The 17,176-nt window shown below is 41.5% G+C and overlaps 1 protein-coding gene across 3 annotated transcripts in view; it reads left to right on the forward strand.

Moving 5' to 3' along the window:
* KIAA1549L (KIAA1549 like) overlaps positions 1 to 14,248 on the forward strand; it is a 233,171-nt gene extending 218,923 nt beyond the window's left edge. For all 3 annotated transcript variants that reach the window (XM_030560295.1, XM_030560297.1, XM_030560300.1), the window contains 2 exons: positions 5,880 to 6,031; positions 11,530 to 14,248. In XM_030560295.1, the coding sequence (XP_030416155.1) occupies positions 5,880 to 6,031; positions 11,530 to 11,811 (434 nt within the window). In that variant the 3' untranslated portion in view covers positions 11,812 to 14,248. The remainder of the gene's footprint in view (positions 1 to 5,879; positions 6,032 to 11,529) is intronic.
* The last annotated feature ends 2,928 nt before the right edge of the window (positions 14,249 to 17,176 follow it).

Consider the following 17,176-nt stretch of genomic DNA (forward strand, 5'->3'; position numbering starts at 1 on the left):
GAGCATGGCTCCCAATGCTGTAAGCTAATCCCCTCAGGGAGGTGGAGTACCTGCAGCGCTGGGAGAGCTCACTCCCAGTGCTGGCACCACGATCACACTCGCACTTCAAAGCGCTGCCGTGGGAGTGCTTTGGAGTTTCAAGTGTAGCCAAGCCCTAAGAGAGAAGATTCTTGAATGACTCAGTAATCAGTTAAGCTTGCTGCATAATTTAGCCCTGTTCCATCATAAACTGGGGGGACCTTGCCACCTAATGTAGGTATAGAGTGCAGCAGAGTACAAGCATCCTTGTCTGTAGCGGTCAAAACAAACACGAGTCAATGGGAGCTTGAGTTTTTTCAACTTTGACCCCAGAAAGGCGCTGCTTGCAAAACAAAACATTAAGTTTCTATTGTTTCACTTGGGAAAAGGGGAAAAGAAAATAATGAATAAAAGCGTGAAATATGTTTGAGGAAATCAGGACCAAAAGAGAGACTTTCTTTCTCTCTCTTCTCCAGCACTCATTGCATTTATTTTACTCCCACGTTCTCACTAGTTTAATACAATTCCTGTGGTCGCCTCACTAGCTCTGCTCACTCCCCTCACATTGAGAGTTGCAGCTCTTTGCTGCCTCAGGCTGTTCAAGCAAAGTCTGAGAATTTCCCCCCCACATAATATTGTAACACCAGCAGGGGCAGCTCTAGGTATTTTGCCGCCCCAAGCACGGCAGGCAGGCTTGGACACAATGGATCTGGGCACTATGACAGTTCTTTCACACACTGGAGCACATGGTTGACATTTTCAAGGTTGACTGAGATTTAATTACACAACTCTAATTGAGAGAGCTAAATCCTGTAGTTGGCTTCAGAAATCTGAACCCATGAGCCTCCCAGAAGGGATAGGAAGAAGTGGTCCCATCCCCACTCCCTAACACACCAGGTTGGATGCAGTCAGTGGGTAATGCAAATACTTTGCTCCTCTGTGTGTTTTGGTGCCTGACTGAGGCACAATAGAACAGAGACCAAGGGGCCATATCGTTTTGACACTATTTAGCTGGCTAACATCTGCCTGGGAAAATGGCTTCCCACTAATAAAATATAACTATTAATGAAAAGCTACAAAATTTGGCTTTCTAAATTCTAAAGACTGAGACTTTGGCTTTTGAAACTGACAAGCTTATTAGACATTAAAGGAGCAATGTTTCTGAACAGTTTGTCTCGCAGCTTCCTCAGAAGTATTAGTTATCTGCATCATATTCACCATGTACTACTGAGTATAAAAATTTGGATATCCTAAACTGCAATGTGTTGCCTGTAACTTCTGTGGAACATATGGATCTAAAAGGAAGCACTGAGGCTCAATAATTTTAAAACGTTTTGAAGTATACAACATCCCACACTTTAGAGTGCCCCTTCTATATATTCTGCCTTCAGTAGGATATGTGTCCTGCACTTTCAACTGAGTAACATTCTTCACTTCCTTTCCTGTACTCTGGAGATTTATTGCTGTGCCGTATTAAAAGGAAAACTACATGTTTTTTCTCAGAGATGCTGCATTTCAGTAGAGGATAAAATGATCTGTGTATATTTGGTTTAAGTTTTATGAAATGGGCTCCTAGGATGAAATATTAAGTTATTATAAGTACTTGGAACAGTTGAGTATGCTTGAGTTGTCCTAGCCTTGTCTTTCAGTATGAGAATAGTCGACTCCAGAATGATTTAGGGACAAAGAGATTCTACTGCTTTGATTAGATAAGTACTAGCTTTAAATATATCTATATATTGTCCCAGATCCTGATTCTGCCTGGAGCAGCACAAAGTTGCCATAATTCAGATGAAAATCCTGCCCATTAATTTGAAACTTCAGATTATATTGCAGTAAGAATTACAATAAGGTATCACACAGGATTATCATTGTACACTTAGTATGTATGTTTGTTTGCCTTGCCTTAATTAGATGGTAAGCTTTTGGGGCAAAAGACATGTTTTAGTGCAGGATGGCCCCTGCCCCTTGTCTGCGCATGGTTGAGCAAGCAGCTTCTCCCCCCGCTATGCACCTCGTCTTACAATACTAGGCCCCATGTGCTCTGGGATGCACAGAGGCACTCACCCCTCTTCCTCCCTCCACCCTGGCAACTCCTAGAGCAGGTACTCTGAAAAGGGAGTGGGGAAGAGGTGGGATAATGGTCCAACACTTCACTATTTGCTTCTGGAAATGGGATGGCAAACTGCAGGTAGCATTCTGTGCCATTCGCACTGACTGGTATAAATTGCACACCACCTTGTTCAGGGAGCAGCACCAAGGTGACTATTCTTGCTTAAGACAGTATCCCCAATGGTATTCCTGCAGTGGTGAAGTTCCACACCACCCTCTGCTCAGGGCTTGTGCCTAACTGCCACAATCTAGCCTTGTGACTATACAGAGCAGGATAAAGGTACAGCTCCCTGTAAATCTTTCCTAACAATAATGGTCCTGGTGTGGGAAGTTAGCTGTAAAACATAGCTTTCCCCTCTGTATGAGCCCTGAATTGCATTCACAATCCTTCCGGCCTAGGGCTGCATGAAGCTCCACTCCAAGCTTAATTCCTCTCCTTAATTGGGTTGAAGAGTTGTGTTGAGTGCCCCCTAGAGCACTTCCCTAGAGGCTGTAGTGTGCTGGCTGAGTCTTCCCATTTCTGAGCATACCACCACCGCAATACTCCAAGCATCTATCAGTCCTGGCAGCATAACATTCTTTACAAGTCTGTTTAAAAACAGAGGCTGAGGTGGGCCGTCAGAAGAGATTGTATTTCATCCTTGTGAACGACACTCTGAAAGACTGTTTTTTTATGTCAACAAAATAGGTGGGACTAGTTATTCTCTAAAAAAAACAATACACTAGATGAAGTGTATTTTCCTCTGGAAGATGTGCTAAGCACCATCTTGGCCTTGGCCAGTTTCTCTCCCACAGAAAGAACTCTACATCTGCTGCCTTGGCTTGCTCCTCTCCAGCTTAGCGGGGCTCTTCTTAAACCCCTCGCTGGAAGGCTGCTTCTAGCTCCAGGTGTCTTATTTTTAGCTACCAGTAATTTCCTGTCTTGTGTCAAGGCTTGCGTGCCCTGTTACACTAGTCTTTTGTAATGACTTTTAGCTTTAATAGAAATCAGTTATTTGAGAATGGATCTGATCCTAAGGTGTCTTCTTTGGGCCTACAAAGACAAAATATATGTGTCAGCTGGGAGAAGGGGCAAAAGTAATGAAAATACAGCACAAAGAGACCTCTGCTTCCTCATGAATACATAGTCCTGCCATGAGTGCAGGGGACTGGACTAGATGACCTTTCGAGGTCCCTTCCTGTTCTACAATTCTATGATTCTATGAATGTTGTAGACAGATATTGGAGGCAGGTCATGAGATAATGAATGTATTAGGGGCATGACCACCAACCCCTGTAGGAAGGGAGAAGCTAGCCATATCCACTACGTATCCCTGAGCTCCCTTCCTTCTGACACAACTATGATACATACTTTCTAAGGCCTGGTCTACACTATGCGTTTAAACCGAATTTAGCAGTGTTAAACCAATTTAACCCTGCACCCGTCCACACAACGAGACCCTTAATATCGATATAAAGGGCTCCTTAAACCGGTTTCTGTACTCCTCCCTGACAAGAGGAGTAGCGCTGAAATCGGTATTGCCATGTCGGATTAGGGTTAGTGTGGCCGCAAATCTATGGTATTGGCCTCCAGGCAGTATCCCACAGTGCACCATTGTGACCGCTCTGGAAAGCCATCTGAACTCAGATGCTCTGGCCAGGTAGACAGGAAAAGCCCCGCGAACTTTTGAATTTCATTTCCTGTTTGCCCAGCGTGGAGCTCTGATCAGCACAGGTGGCGATGCAGTCCCAAATCCAAAAAGAGCTCCAGCATGGACCGTACGGGAGATACTGGATCTGATCGCTGTATGAGGAGACAAATCTGTTCTATCTGAGCTCCATTACAGAAGACGAAATGCCAAAGCATTTGAAAAAAATCTCCAGGCTATGATACAGAGTCCACAGCACAGTGCTGTGTGACAAGCCTAACGGAAAGCCAAAGAATCAAATGGACGCTCATGGAGGAAGGGAGGGGGGACTGAGGACTCCAGCTATCCCACAGTCCCCACAGTCTCTGAAAACTATTTGCATTCTTGGCTGAGCTCCCAATGCCTGTAGGGTCAAACACATTGTCCGGGGTGGTTCAGGGAATATCTCGTCAATTTACAACCCCCCCCGTGAAAGAAAAGGGAAAAATATCATTTCTTGACTTTTTTCAATGTCACCCTATGTCTACTGCATGCTGCTGGTAGACGGGGTGCTGCGGCACTGAACAGCAGCATCCTCTCTCCTTCCCCCCCCCCCCCCCCGGTGGCAGACGGTACAGTACAAAAGGACTGATAGCTGTCTTCGTCATCATCCTGTGAGTGCTCCTGGCTGGCCTCAGGTGAGGTCGGCCGGGGGTGCCTGGGTAAAAATAGGAATGACTCCCGGTTATTCCCGGCAGATGGTACAGAACGGCTGGTAACTGTCCTCATCATAGCCCCCCCCCCCCCTTTCATGTCTAAAGAAAAGATTCTGTACTGCCTGGACTATCATAGCAGTGGGATGCTGGGCTCCTCTCCCCCACACTGCTTAATGTCCTGCCTGGACTATCATAGCAGCTGGAGGCTGCCTCCCCCTCAATTTATCTCACTAAAAACTCAGTGTTTCTTATTCCTGCATTCTTTATTACTTCATCACACAAATGGGGGGACACTGCCACGGTAGCCCAGGAGGGTTGGGGGAGAAGGGAAGCAACAGATGGGGTTGTTGCAGGGGCACCCCCTAGAATGGCATGCAGCTCATCATTTCTGCGGGATCTGACACAGAGCGGCTGTGCTCTCTGGTTCTCTGATACACTGGCTCTCTAGTACACTTGCCCCATATTCTAGGCAGGACTGACTCTATTCTTAGATAAAACATAAAGGAGGGACTGACCCGGGGAGTCATTCCCATTTTTGTCTTTGCGCCCCTGGCCAACTTCAGCGAGGCCAGCCAGGAGCACCCATGACAGCAGCAGACAGTACAGAACGACTGATAACCGTCATCTCATTACCAATTTACAATGGCACAGCAGACGGTACAGAACAACTGGTAACAGTCTCTGCTACCTTGCAAAGGCAAATGAATGCTGCTGTGTAGTACTGCAGTACCGCCTCTGTCAGCGGCATCCAGTACACATACGGTGACAGTGACAAAAGGCAAAACAGGCTCCATGGTTGCCATGCTATGGTGTCTGCCAGGGCAATCCAGGGAAAAAGGGCGCAAAATGATTGTCTGCCGTTGCTTTCTTGGAGGAAGGAATGAGTGACGACATTTACCCAGAATCACCCGTGACACTGTTTTTGCACCATCATGCTTTGGGATCTCAACCCAGAATTCCAATGGGTGGGGGAGACTGCGAGAACTATGGGATAGCTATGGGATAGCTACCCACAGTGCAACGCTCCAGAAATTGACGCTAGTCTCGGTACATTGACGCACACTGCCGAATTATTGTGCTTTGTGTGGCCGCGTGCACTCGACTTTATACAATCTGTTTTACAAAACCGGTTTATGTAAAATCAGAATAATCCTGTAGTGTAGACATACCCAACGATGACTTTACAAATACACCTCACTCCTGATCTGCAACGTACAGTCCTTAGCTTCTCTAATATGCTGTGCCTTTTTAGAAAAGGGCTCTGTGCAGCTGATAGGAGCAATCGTATTCTAGTTTGATGTTATCAACATTCTCACACAGATTCATTGTCTCTCCTCAGGCTGCTTTAGGTACGCTTTGTAATGATCCTCTAGGTTTATAGCTAAGATGATCAACTATTAATCATCTCTACCCTATTGCTTAATAGGAAATACAGTACCAGCAGTGTTTGCCATACCAGCAACAAACCGACCTGGATTCACAGGCTATTTCATCCCAACACCACCCACAGCATACAGGAACCAAGCCTGGATGCCCTATGCTGGAGATAATGAATTACCAGGGCAATGGGCAGACTCGGTAAGTGTTCTTGTTTTTCTCTGTAATAATATGTTATATGATCTACACATAAAGGGCATAAGTAGCACAAAGTGACCATAAAGAGGGTGGAAATTTGGACAGGAGAATTCTCCCTGTGTAAGGAGAATCTTCAGCAATGTAAAGCTAGTAGAGATGTCATAGAAATGGGAAAGAGGGAACAGGCTGGGGAAATGCCAGAGACAGGGTGGGAAGGAGAACCTAGCTGCACTGCACCTGATCCCTCACTGGGGGCTCTAACTTCTGCTTGAATAGGGCAGCTGAGGGATTGGGAAGCCACAACTAGCTCCCTACAGCCACCATTCTTCACTGTGTCTGATTGTATCTCAGAGGCAGTGGAGAACGGTGACTGTTAACTTTACATATAACATGCAAATAGCTAACTGTCTTATATCAAACTGTATTGGGATCAAGTCAGCAAAAAGCCACCGGTCCATTTATATGGAGCAACTTGCACCAAAGGGCTTTTTACATGAGGTGTGTATTGCCAAGGTTCAAGGGTACCTTGGCCATGCCTATGCCGTTTGTTTCAGTCACAGGCACAGGATGTGGCATGGGAGCTGCTGTGGTGGAGCCTTACTCACTTAGTATCCCCCCAGGCAAGGGGAATGGCACAAAACAGCCAGGGCATTGCCTGGGATTGAAGCCATTTATACTATCATGAGACAGATGTGGTATAAGAATCTCACATTTTTAAAAAAGCTTTGTGGAAGAATTGTATTTTGGGGAGAAATTTGAAGAGGAGCAAGAGGTCAGCTCATGAAAGGATGGGAATGTTTCACTAGCATGGGCGAGAGTGTGAAGATGAGACTGGGAGGAGGATACAAAAATGGAGCATGAGAGTTTTAATTTCTCTTACTGGTAAAAAGTAGAATGTTTTTATAATAAAGACTGAAAAAAGACTAGGCTTTCTGTTGCTCCATTAAGCCCAGTTGAGCCTGAGAGTAAGTAGCTGAAGGATACTTAAAATCAGAACAGATAGTGTTCAGTAAAAGTAAAATAAATTGTTTTATTATTAGCTGTTTGTACTGTAGCCTGTGGTCATTACAGGGTTAACTCATGCTTTAGATATGTGAGCACAAATTTATTATAATATTTAGTTTGACAGTCCACTAAGTAGCTTTGTAGTACAGTACAAGAGACAGCTATATTCCAAAGAAATGCAAAGTTCGTAAGTATCAGAGAGGTAGCCGTGTTAGTCTGAATCTGTAAAAGCAGCAAAGAATCCTGTGGCACCTTATAGACTAACAGACGTTTTGGACCATGAGCTTTCGTGGGTGAATACTTAACTACTTAAGGTGAACTAGAGTAGTTTTTCATATTTGAAACCATTTCTCACAATTAGATTTTGTTTTCCCACTTTCCTGTAAAGTGACTTTTTAAAAATGGTAACTTCTTCCTCAACAAATCTGCTCCCTTTGTGGATTCAGTTTACTCCTGTTACTGCAGAACCAATTCAGCTATAACAGAGAAGGAGATGGATTCAGTTTCCTCTTGTATATCAATAGAATTGTCTAGTTAATTGCCATTGCAGAGCCAATAAGTTACCTCATGCAACTCTACTGGAAACAAAGTGATATTGCTTAGGACTCCATTTGGCCTATCAGACCTTTAATAATGCTGCATGAGAAGAAAAGAACTCAGCTGGACTCTGATTCCAGATTGAATTTGTAGCACAGGCCATTAGAAAAAGTATCTTCTGAAAAGGAGTCCTTGGGATATGGTGCCCTTTGGTGTCATTTTTAGAGTCCCTTTTCAGAGGAGAATTTTAGTTGTTAATTTGTAATAAACCTGGTTTGTAACCCTACTGGCTCTTTCAGTTTAGACTTCTACTTTGAAACACATAGGTGAAATATTTAATTTTTACCTCTTTGCTCCATATGGTCCTACTTCCTGTCTATAGCCCAAGGAAGTGATGGCCAGATCTTATTTGCCAAGAAATGGGGACTGACAACTCTGAAGAAGGTGAATGGAGCTGGAGGGAAACTCCAGGCTGCCATTCCTTCCTTTGGAATGGGATACACTCTGGTAAGGCCAGAGAGCCCGTTGGGGAGTGGAGGGGAAGAGTCATAGGACCGGTATTGGAGCAGCTGCTACATGCAGTAGTTCCCATCTTTGTATATGAGGAAGCAGAGAGGAAGAATTTTTTGGGGGGTGGGGAGGGCTCGCAAAAGATCATTGTGGCAGGAGGAGGTATGAATCCCTCTCCTAGAGGAGAAGGCAGCAGATTTCCTTCAGCTACATTTACTTGCCAGAGCTTTTAGACTCTACATCCTGCTAAACAGGGGGCTGGCATCTCCTTATGAGCCCGCAGCCAGGAAGTAGGGTTACTTATTAGATAAGGGAAAGAAAAGAAAAAATGGGGGAAAATATCCTTTTTTTTTTTTAAACCAAGATCCTGCCCCCAAATGCTTTATATCATGCCCAGGGACCTCCTGAATCTGAAAATTGTCACTATGGAATAGAATCACAATATTACCAATTCAATATGTTAAAAATCATGAATTGGTCCTCAAAATCATGAAATTAAAAAGAAAACATTTGGAGTTTTTTCTCTGTCTTCTGGTTTGTGAGCCTTTAGAGTATTTTTGGGACTTGTTTTCATGCTTTCTTTCTGAAACCATGAGGGCTAGAACCTTACTTTTTAAAAAAATGAAAACTCAGATTCTCCACTAATCACATGCCTCCTGGAGCCGGGGCTTTAAAAAATACCAAATATTGATGAAATTGTGAGTATTTACTTTAAGCTTCATTTACTTTAATGCACTACTTTCTCAAAGAAAAGCAAAGATTTGAAGCTTTATATTTGGTGGAGGAAGGGAAATGTATCTGGTGGGGTTATGATCGTCCAAGCAAATCTTCAGTTGCTGCTGAGTAAAAGCAGTAAAATAGTGACCTCTAATGGTTTTTATTTATTGTTCAATATGAATGTTTGCTATGTGATCAGTCCAATTCTGTACTTAAAAGGGGTGCAACCTCTTGGCTGTATTTAAATACCACTTCCATCTAGTACTCAAGCAAATACTATTCCTGGTGGATTTTATATTTTGTGCATCAAGTGGATGGAAATACCCTGAATCTTGCGAAGCATATGTAATATGAAGGACCGGATTTTCAAAGATACTTAGGGGCCTAAGGATGCAAATAGGCATCTGATGGGATTTTCAAAAGGCCATAAGCAGTTTGTCCCCCCTCTCTACCTGTTTAGGTGCTTTTCAAAATCCCACGGGTGCCTATTTGCAACTTTAGACACCTAATATCTTTGAAAATCCATCCCTTAGTGACCAGATTTTCAGAAGTTCAGTGCCCAAGAGCTTCCATTTATCACCTAAATAAAATGGCTAAATGTCCAAAGGTGCTCAGCTATCAATGGTTTACCCAACAGCTCTGATTGTTCTCCGTGGAACCTGCTAAGTGCTGAACATTTGGTGACTTCATTTAGATGCTTAAATGGGAACTAAATTAATTTGAAAATCTGGCCCCATGTCCTTTTCTAATTAAAAGAAAAAGAATTATCAGGCTATCTTTTCTATGCTTATACATTTTAATGGCTTTTCTATTGATTTATGATGACCATAGGATATTGTGCAAATCACTCCAAATCTGAAAATCAGTGAGATTTCTTTTCATTTTTTCTAATTGGATTTAAAATGGTTACTCTGTATCAGTAAACTCTCTCTTGGGTAAAATTACTTTGTCTAATTAAGAAAATGCACCACAACTTGAAATACAGTAGCTTAAAACATCCCTTAAAATTAAATGCTGTTGTTTCTTTACCAATTTGCAAAACAAATAAAATAAGTTAGATACTGAGTTCTAAACTTCCTCAAATTCAGTTTAGAGCTTGCCATTGTGGATCAGAATGTTGCACCTGCAACATTTAGTATCCTATAGGGATGAAGGGCCTGATTCCTCACTGGTACTCTAGTTTAAGCCACTGAAATGCCACTGAAAACAATGGAGTTAGGGCAAAGTAAAACTGAAGTGTAACTGTGGCATATCTGATCCAATGTGGGAATAAAATCTTCCAATTACCTTTATTTCTGATTGACACAACGGACCATATTCATCTCTTGTATAATTGCATTTGAGTTAAGAGTTCCACCACAGTTGAATTTCGCCATAAAACCTGATGTTTCAGAGAAGTCAAAGCTCCTTGTCCAATAAAGCACATAGCCAGCTGTGCAATGATGGGTATAGAGCAAGGGTGGCCAACCTGTGGCTTTGGAGCCACATGCGGCTCTTCAGAAGTTAATATGTGGTTTCTTGTATAGGCACTGACTCTCGGGCTGGAGCTACAGCCGTCAACTTTCCAATGTGCAGGGTGGTGCTCATTGCTTAACCCCAGCTCTGCCATAGACCCTACCCCTTCCCTGAGTGTTCTGTGCCCTTGCTCTCCCCCCCCCCCCAGCCTCCTGCATGACACAAAACAGCTGATCGGGAGGTGCAGGGAGGGAGGTGGAGATGCTGATTGGCAGGGCTGCCAGTGGGTAGGAGGCACTGGGAGCGGGGTGGGGGAGCTGCTGATGTATTACTATGGCTCTTTGGCAGTGTACGTTGGTAAATTCTGGGTCCTTATCAGGCTCAGGTTGGCCACCCCTGGTATATAGAGAGATATAGAGAGAAAGGACTTTCTTCCCAATTTTAGCAGACAGGTTAAACACTTCATTTTTCCCCTTAGTAAATGGTGAGGCAGCTCCTTAGTGCTGAACTCATAAACTCATAGTCTTTAAGGTCAGAAGGAACCATCATGATCATCTAGTCTGACCTCCTTCACATCGCAGGCCACAGAATCTCACCCACCCAGTCCTGTAATAGATCCAGGCTCTGGCTGAGTTACTGAAGTCCTCAAATTATGATTTAAAGACTTCAAATTACAGAGAATCCACCATTTACGCTCGTTTAAACCTGCAAGTGACCCAGATAGCCTGTATCTAATGCTATGTCCACTGTCAGTTTTTATTGGGAGCTTTAAGACTCAGAACCTGGCTGTTTGCTTCATGTGGATTAGACAGCGATGCTTCAAGCCAGCAAACTCTTTTCTCCTTCCCTTGGCTTTTTAATTATAGTTTATGCCTTAGATATTTTTCAGGATACTGTGATAAATCTACGTATTGAAATCAGCTATAGGAAAGCAAAGAATCATACAAAATAATAAAGGGACACACTTTCAACGAGGCATTTATCTGCCCTTGTAGTGGTGATTAGTTTAGCATGTAGAGTTTTTTTTCCTCTGCAAAGAGAATTTGTTCACACAATTTGGATAGCTGGGAACTTAACACTGGTTGTTGCTTACAAACAGCACATACAAAAATGTACACAGTAAAGTGGCACTATGAGAATGAAGTCTGCTTTCTCTTATGTGGCCCCAAGAGGCATATGTTCATTTGAATCCTACTGCATGGAGTTCTCTGGAGTGTTAGATTATGTAATAGGTGTCCTGAAGGCCAGCTATTTTGTGTGATTGTTCTCTTCCATAGGTTCCACTCCCTGGTTACATAGAGGCTTATCCACGATCACGCTACCAACATAACTCTCCTTCAAGACTTCCCCGCCAGTACAGTCAGCCAGCAAACATGCATCCTAGTCTGGAACAGGCTCCGTTGCCTTCTACTGCAGCTTCTCAGCATAGCCTCTCAGAAGCTGACCCTTCTGACACAGCTCTTACCAACATTTCTACAGCTGCTCTAGTGAAGGCAATAAGAGAGGAGGTTGCTAAACTGGCCAAGAAACAAACAGACATGTTTGAGTTCCAGGTCTAATACCTTTGTGCACAGTGTTTGTATCACATACCTTGTTGTAGCCAAGGAAGTAAGTCTTAATTTTCAGTTAAAAACTTGCTGCAACTTGTGCCAGAGTGATGGCATTTTTCTCCTGAAAGATTAACACTAGGTTATTGTGAAATGGAATGAAATAGAACAAGAGGACTTGAAGATATGGACTCTGTCTGTTTGCTGGATAAGGAGATGCTGCCAGGCAACTCTTTAATACTGATAAGATCTATTTATGATATGCAATTGTTTGTCACTTAGCTCTTGTCCTATGAGCCCTTTCTCACTAGGATGCTATTAAACATACATCTATGTAATACTACAGTCTATTAAGAATCAGGGGCACAAAAGCAGAATTGTCTAGAATAACTTCTGCATGTCAATTTTATTTCTGTGATTAAAGAAGAAAATACAGTAGTACTGAGTAAACTAAAGGCCATAAATCTTCTGTGATAGAGATCATATTAATAGTTCATTGCAAAATAATCAGGGCTGAATGCAGCAAAGCAACATCAGTCCTTTCCTTCTAGAGACCACATTCAAACCACAAAAATTTGATGTGAATAAGTAATATAAACAATGTACCCTGTAAATAGTCCCAGCAAAGGCCAGAAAGAAGAGAAGACTGTGAAGAGAGTTAATTGTATTGGGGTAATTGGTGGCTTCAGTGTTCACTAATGCCACTGTTGAGTTACAGAGAATGTGTTTACAATATTAAGAAAGCCTATGCTGCACGATGGGAAGGAAGATTAACAAAGGAAGTGGGTGCTAAAAGCTTTCAGAAACCCACAAATGAAAAATGGTTATTTGAGTTTTGCCCTACATTCAAGAGGTATTCATTCTGAATGCATTGTGAAGCTGGTAAATTTGAGAACCTTGAGCAAATCTATCCAGCCTGGAATAATGAATACACCTGCTTTGACAAGAAGACCTCTATTTAACATAGTGCTTTGTACTCTTTCTTGAACAATGACATCTAGTAAAGTGATGCCAGAGAATGCTACCTGAAGCTGTGATTGACTTTGATTACACTGGAGCAATGAATACACGAACTCTAGAATTCTCAGTCTCTGTAGGAAATTCTGAATGTAGAGGACCTATTGATTACATTAAAGTGTAAATAAGTAAACAAGTGTGGCTTTAACAAAATATTTTTGTTCTGTGAAAAAGGGGGTTATTTGCTGTACCTACAATGAGTGTAGACTGCTCAAGATAAAGGTTATACTGCACTGTTATATGAATCCAACCTTCACAAAACCCTAACCAGCTGAATTTGACAGTATTCATCTTTTGCAATCTCACACAAAATAGTTAGGATATTATGCAAAATACTTCCAGTTCCTTCAGTAATAATTTAGCTTTGGGAACTGAAGTTGCTTATGGGATGCTGTGTTCTGGGCATGTTTGGCTAGTGAAGTTAAAGGTAATGTTGTTCATCCTGTTAATTTATTCAGCTTCAGATGTATACGCTATTTTATCTGGTCATTCCATTTTCGTAATGAGTTTCTTTGGTCTTTACTGAGGTGAGAACGGGAGCTTGGTTTAGCTTTATGGCTATTTGAAAAAAACTGACTGGACAGGAAAAGAAAAGATTGGAATGAGATGTTGAAATTGTTGAAGCACAAACTTTTAAAACAGAGCTATTTTTTCAAAAAATTAAAATTAAAAAAACTCATTCCAGATAGTGATGCATAGCCACCCTGGAAGAAACAGATGTCTCTTGCTCTAAAGACCTTAACTATTCAAAGATTTTGGAATGCTAGTTGATCTTTAAACAAATGTGAAATTTCATTTTTGTTACTTAATTAGATATAAATGAAATGTATTTTTGTAATCTCTATGTAAATATATGCTGTATATTTATACACGTGACCAATCTATTATAGACAGAAAATTACCATAAACCAGTTGCAAAAAAGGGAAAAACCTTGAGCAATTTATTGGTGAAGATTGATACCCGATGCTTAGAGTATACAAATAGGCAGTTGGATAATTGAATGAACAAAGCACCAAAGAAACTCAGCCTTTCGTATAAATATGAGTCTAATGACGACAGACTGGTGTCTCAGTTCCCTATTAACCAACTAATACTAATCTCATGAGTGTAACACACTGCATCCAAATGTCTTTTTGTGTTAATTTCTGTCTCCCTGAAAATATTGCATTTGAAAGTGAAGGCTTATAAATACTGGGCCAAATTCAGTTTGCCGTAAACAGGACTAATTCCCATTGGCTTCAGTAGGAACTGCACTCTCTCACACCAGGGCAGAATTTTCTGTTAGGCCTTATCTACATGCAATTTTCACCAGTATAATTTTCATTTAAATTTTAGCTTAGCATCCTCCTAGACAGTACCGGCTCCAGGCACCAGCTTATCAAGCAGGTGCTTGAGGCGGCAACTCCAGAGCGGGGCGGCACTTTCAGGTATTCGGCGGCAATTCGGCAGAGGGTCTCTCACTCCCGCTCAGAGCGAAGGACCTCCCGCTTAATTGCCACAGATCGCGGCTTTTTTTTTTTTTTTGGCTGCTTGGGGCGGCAAAACCCCTGGAGCTGGCCCTGCTCCTAGAGAGAGAAAACTATGATGGCAAAGTTAAATCGACTCCCCCATGCCCCACACCTGGGGAAGAACTGTTAGATATCCAAAGTTAATTCTGTTTGGGATTGTATTGAAGATGTGCCATCTGTTGCAAAATTCTCTGATTTACTTAGAAAAACACTGTGGTGCACTTTATTCACAGATGAATTTTAATCTCTTCATTCATAATGGCTTTTTATCTTGTTTATAACATCATTTTGCAATTTTTAAAAGAACTACAGAAAAAGGTTATATGAAGACAGTGAGGACAGTCCTGGAAAGAAAAATCATGTTATAATTATGCTATCTGAGCACAATGCAATGACACAGTTAAAATACAGTGTACAAATAATTTGTAATATAATAAACATTTTGTATGCCAGCAGTTGCAATATAGTTTTTCAACAGTGATTTAAAAGAAGGAAATAGACCGTGACCTACCAGTTAGAGTTGCAGTATCATCAGAAGTATGTTGATTTTTACTGGAAAAGACCTAGCCTGAAAGTGACTTCTCAGATCTGCACGAATCTTTAATATTCTGTTAAATAGCATTTCCATGTTAGCATTTTAGGATTTTGTTTCTAAGAAATGATGATATCCTTATCAATGTCTAGTCTTCAGATGTGTAAATCATTAGTAAAAAAAGAAAAATCTCTTCAAATTGAAAGATAATGCTGAACTGCATTACAGTATGTGGGCTATAGCACTCAATCTGTCTCTAATATGTGTTCTTTGTAATTAATTGTAGAACAGTAACTTGAGGTGGGTAAGGGGGAGTGATTTGTTAAATAGTCTTTTTTTTTTTCCTGAGAGAACCAATTTATCTGGGTTTTGTGAGAAGTCTGAACACAGTAGAAATGTGAACAGTATTTGTGTCTTGTCATGTCTCTGTAGCATTGCATGGAAATCCTATCAACTCTGTAAAAATGGGGAATGGATCCTAAAGAAGCGTTCTTGTGCATGTAAAATAGCTTCAGAGTAGCCGTGGCCACAAAATGGTTAGGGAGAGAACATGTTCAATATAATATCAAAAATAAGAGTATCTATGCAGTCTGGGATCTGTAGGTCCCTTTGGGCATGGTGATTCCTGAAGATCGGAAAATTCTGGGGTTACAACAGCTTCACTGCTTTTCATTGCTGAGGATCACTGAATATCCAATTAACAGAGGGCAATGATATCCATTATACCCCATACTATCTCAAAATAGCCTATGAATTAAAGCCTCCAATTACTGCTATTTTCTATGGCCACAATAAGCCATATTCTTGGAACAACTCCATGTGAGGCAATGGAATTACATCAGGCTTCTGTTTGGCAGAATGGCTTCTAGTTACCAAGAGTGTGCTTGACATGACATGTATAATGTGTACCAGCATGTTACATGTCACTCTAATATATTTTGAATGTATCTGAATGTAAAATTAAAAAAGCAGTATCATACAGTGCACTTGTTATAATATGGTAGCAATCAAATGGATTTTAACCCACTTGTGCACTGATATACTGTAGCCTTATTATAGGGATGGTGGCATTTCACCCTCATTGTAGTCACACTGCACTGATCTAAATGCCTGAAAAAGCAAAAGGCAGTGGTGGGGTAGGTTCATTGAGTTCAGTGTTGATGGCTCGTCTAAGTGTTCGCAGGGTAACAGCCTTAATGTACACCATGGAACCCTAAAGAATCCCTAGGGCTGCATGGATAAAACTGTAGGAGAAATCAGGCACATTGACTGCACCAGGATTTTTGCCTTGATAGGGACTGCATTTCTGGGCCTGAAGAACTGTTGCAGTAGAGTGCAATGGGTCTGAAATACAAAGCGGGAAAATATCTCTCACACAGAAATACCATGTATTCTAAGCATTCAAATATATTTGTACACGTAATATATTACCCTGTCTCCAGTCTGTTGGATAAAATACTATTCCCACTACCCCGCATGCCTTTTCTTTTTTTAACGTTTGTGCCAAAATACAGCCTTTGAAGTAAATAATACATATTGTTCAAAATATGTGTGGAACCATATCCTTTGTAACCAATCCTCTGCAATGGCTCCAAAGAAAATTATTGGTGTGTTGAGCAATTCAATCAAATGGGTGAGTGTTCAAGGTGAAATGTATATCAGCATTTGTGTTAGGAGCATAATGTTATTTACAGATAGTATTTTGTGTGTAAATGTCATAGCACTGCCATACAGTGCCAGTATAGCTAATGGTCAATCACAATTTATCTGTCAAACTCTCTCTTTCAGGGGTTTAATCCTTGGTCAAAATAAACCTTTGCTCTGGGCAGCAGCTTGATTCTTGAACTGTGAGCCCAAGAGGGGAGATATTGTTTTGCCAATTTATGTATGGACGAGGTCGTTTTTCCATGTTTTTTAAATTGTAGGAGTGCAGAAACAGAACAGCAGATTTCCTTGATTTGAATGCTTTTTGGAACATATCTAACCTGACCAAACAATACAAAAGCCTTGCTTGTGAAATGAAATTTATAAATCTTTAGCTCACCATATGTACTGGGTGCTCATTTGCTATTTAAAAAAATGAATTTTAACAAAGATGACCAAGTAATTGGTTTTTGAAAATCATCCCTAGCTACTACTGCAATGCTGGGAAATGACACGAAACTAATTCTGGGCTTAATTCTGTTCTCACTTGCACCAGGGAAAATCTGAAGTAACTGCACAGAAATCAGATCCCTCTCTCCTGCCCCAGTATAGTGGCTTTGTACTGCTGAGGCAGTGCCAAGCAGTTAGAAAACTACCCTAAAGACCAGGACCGGC

Source organism: Gopherus evgoodei, chromosome 4 (assembly GCF_007399415.2).
Source record: "Gopherus evgoodei ecotype Sinaloan lineage chromosome 4, rGopEvg1_v1.p, whole genome shotgun sequence".
Classification (NCBI taxonomy): Eukaryota; Metazoa; Chordata; order Testudines; family Testudinidae; genus Gopherus; species Gopherus evgoodei.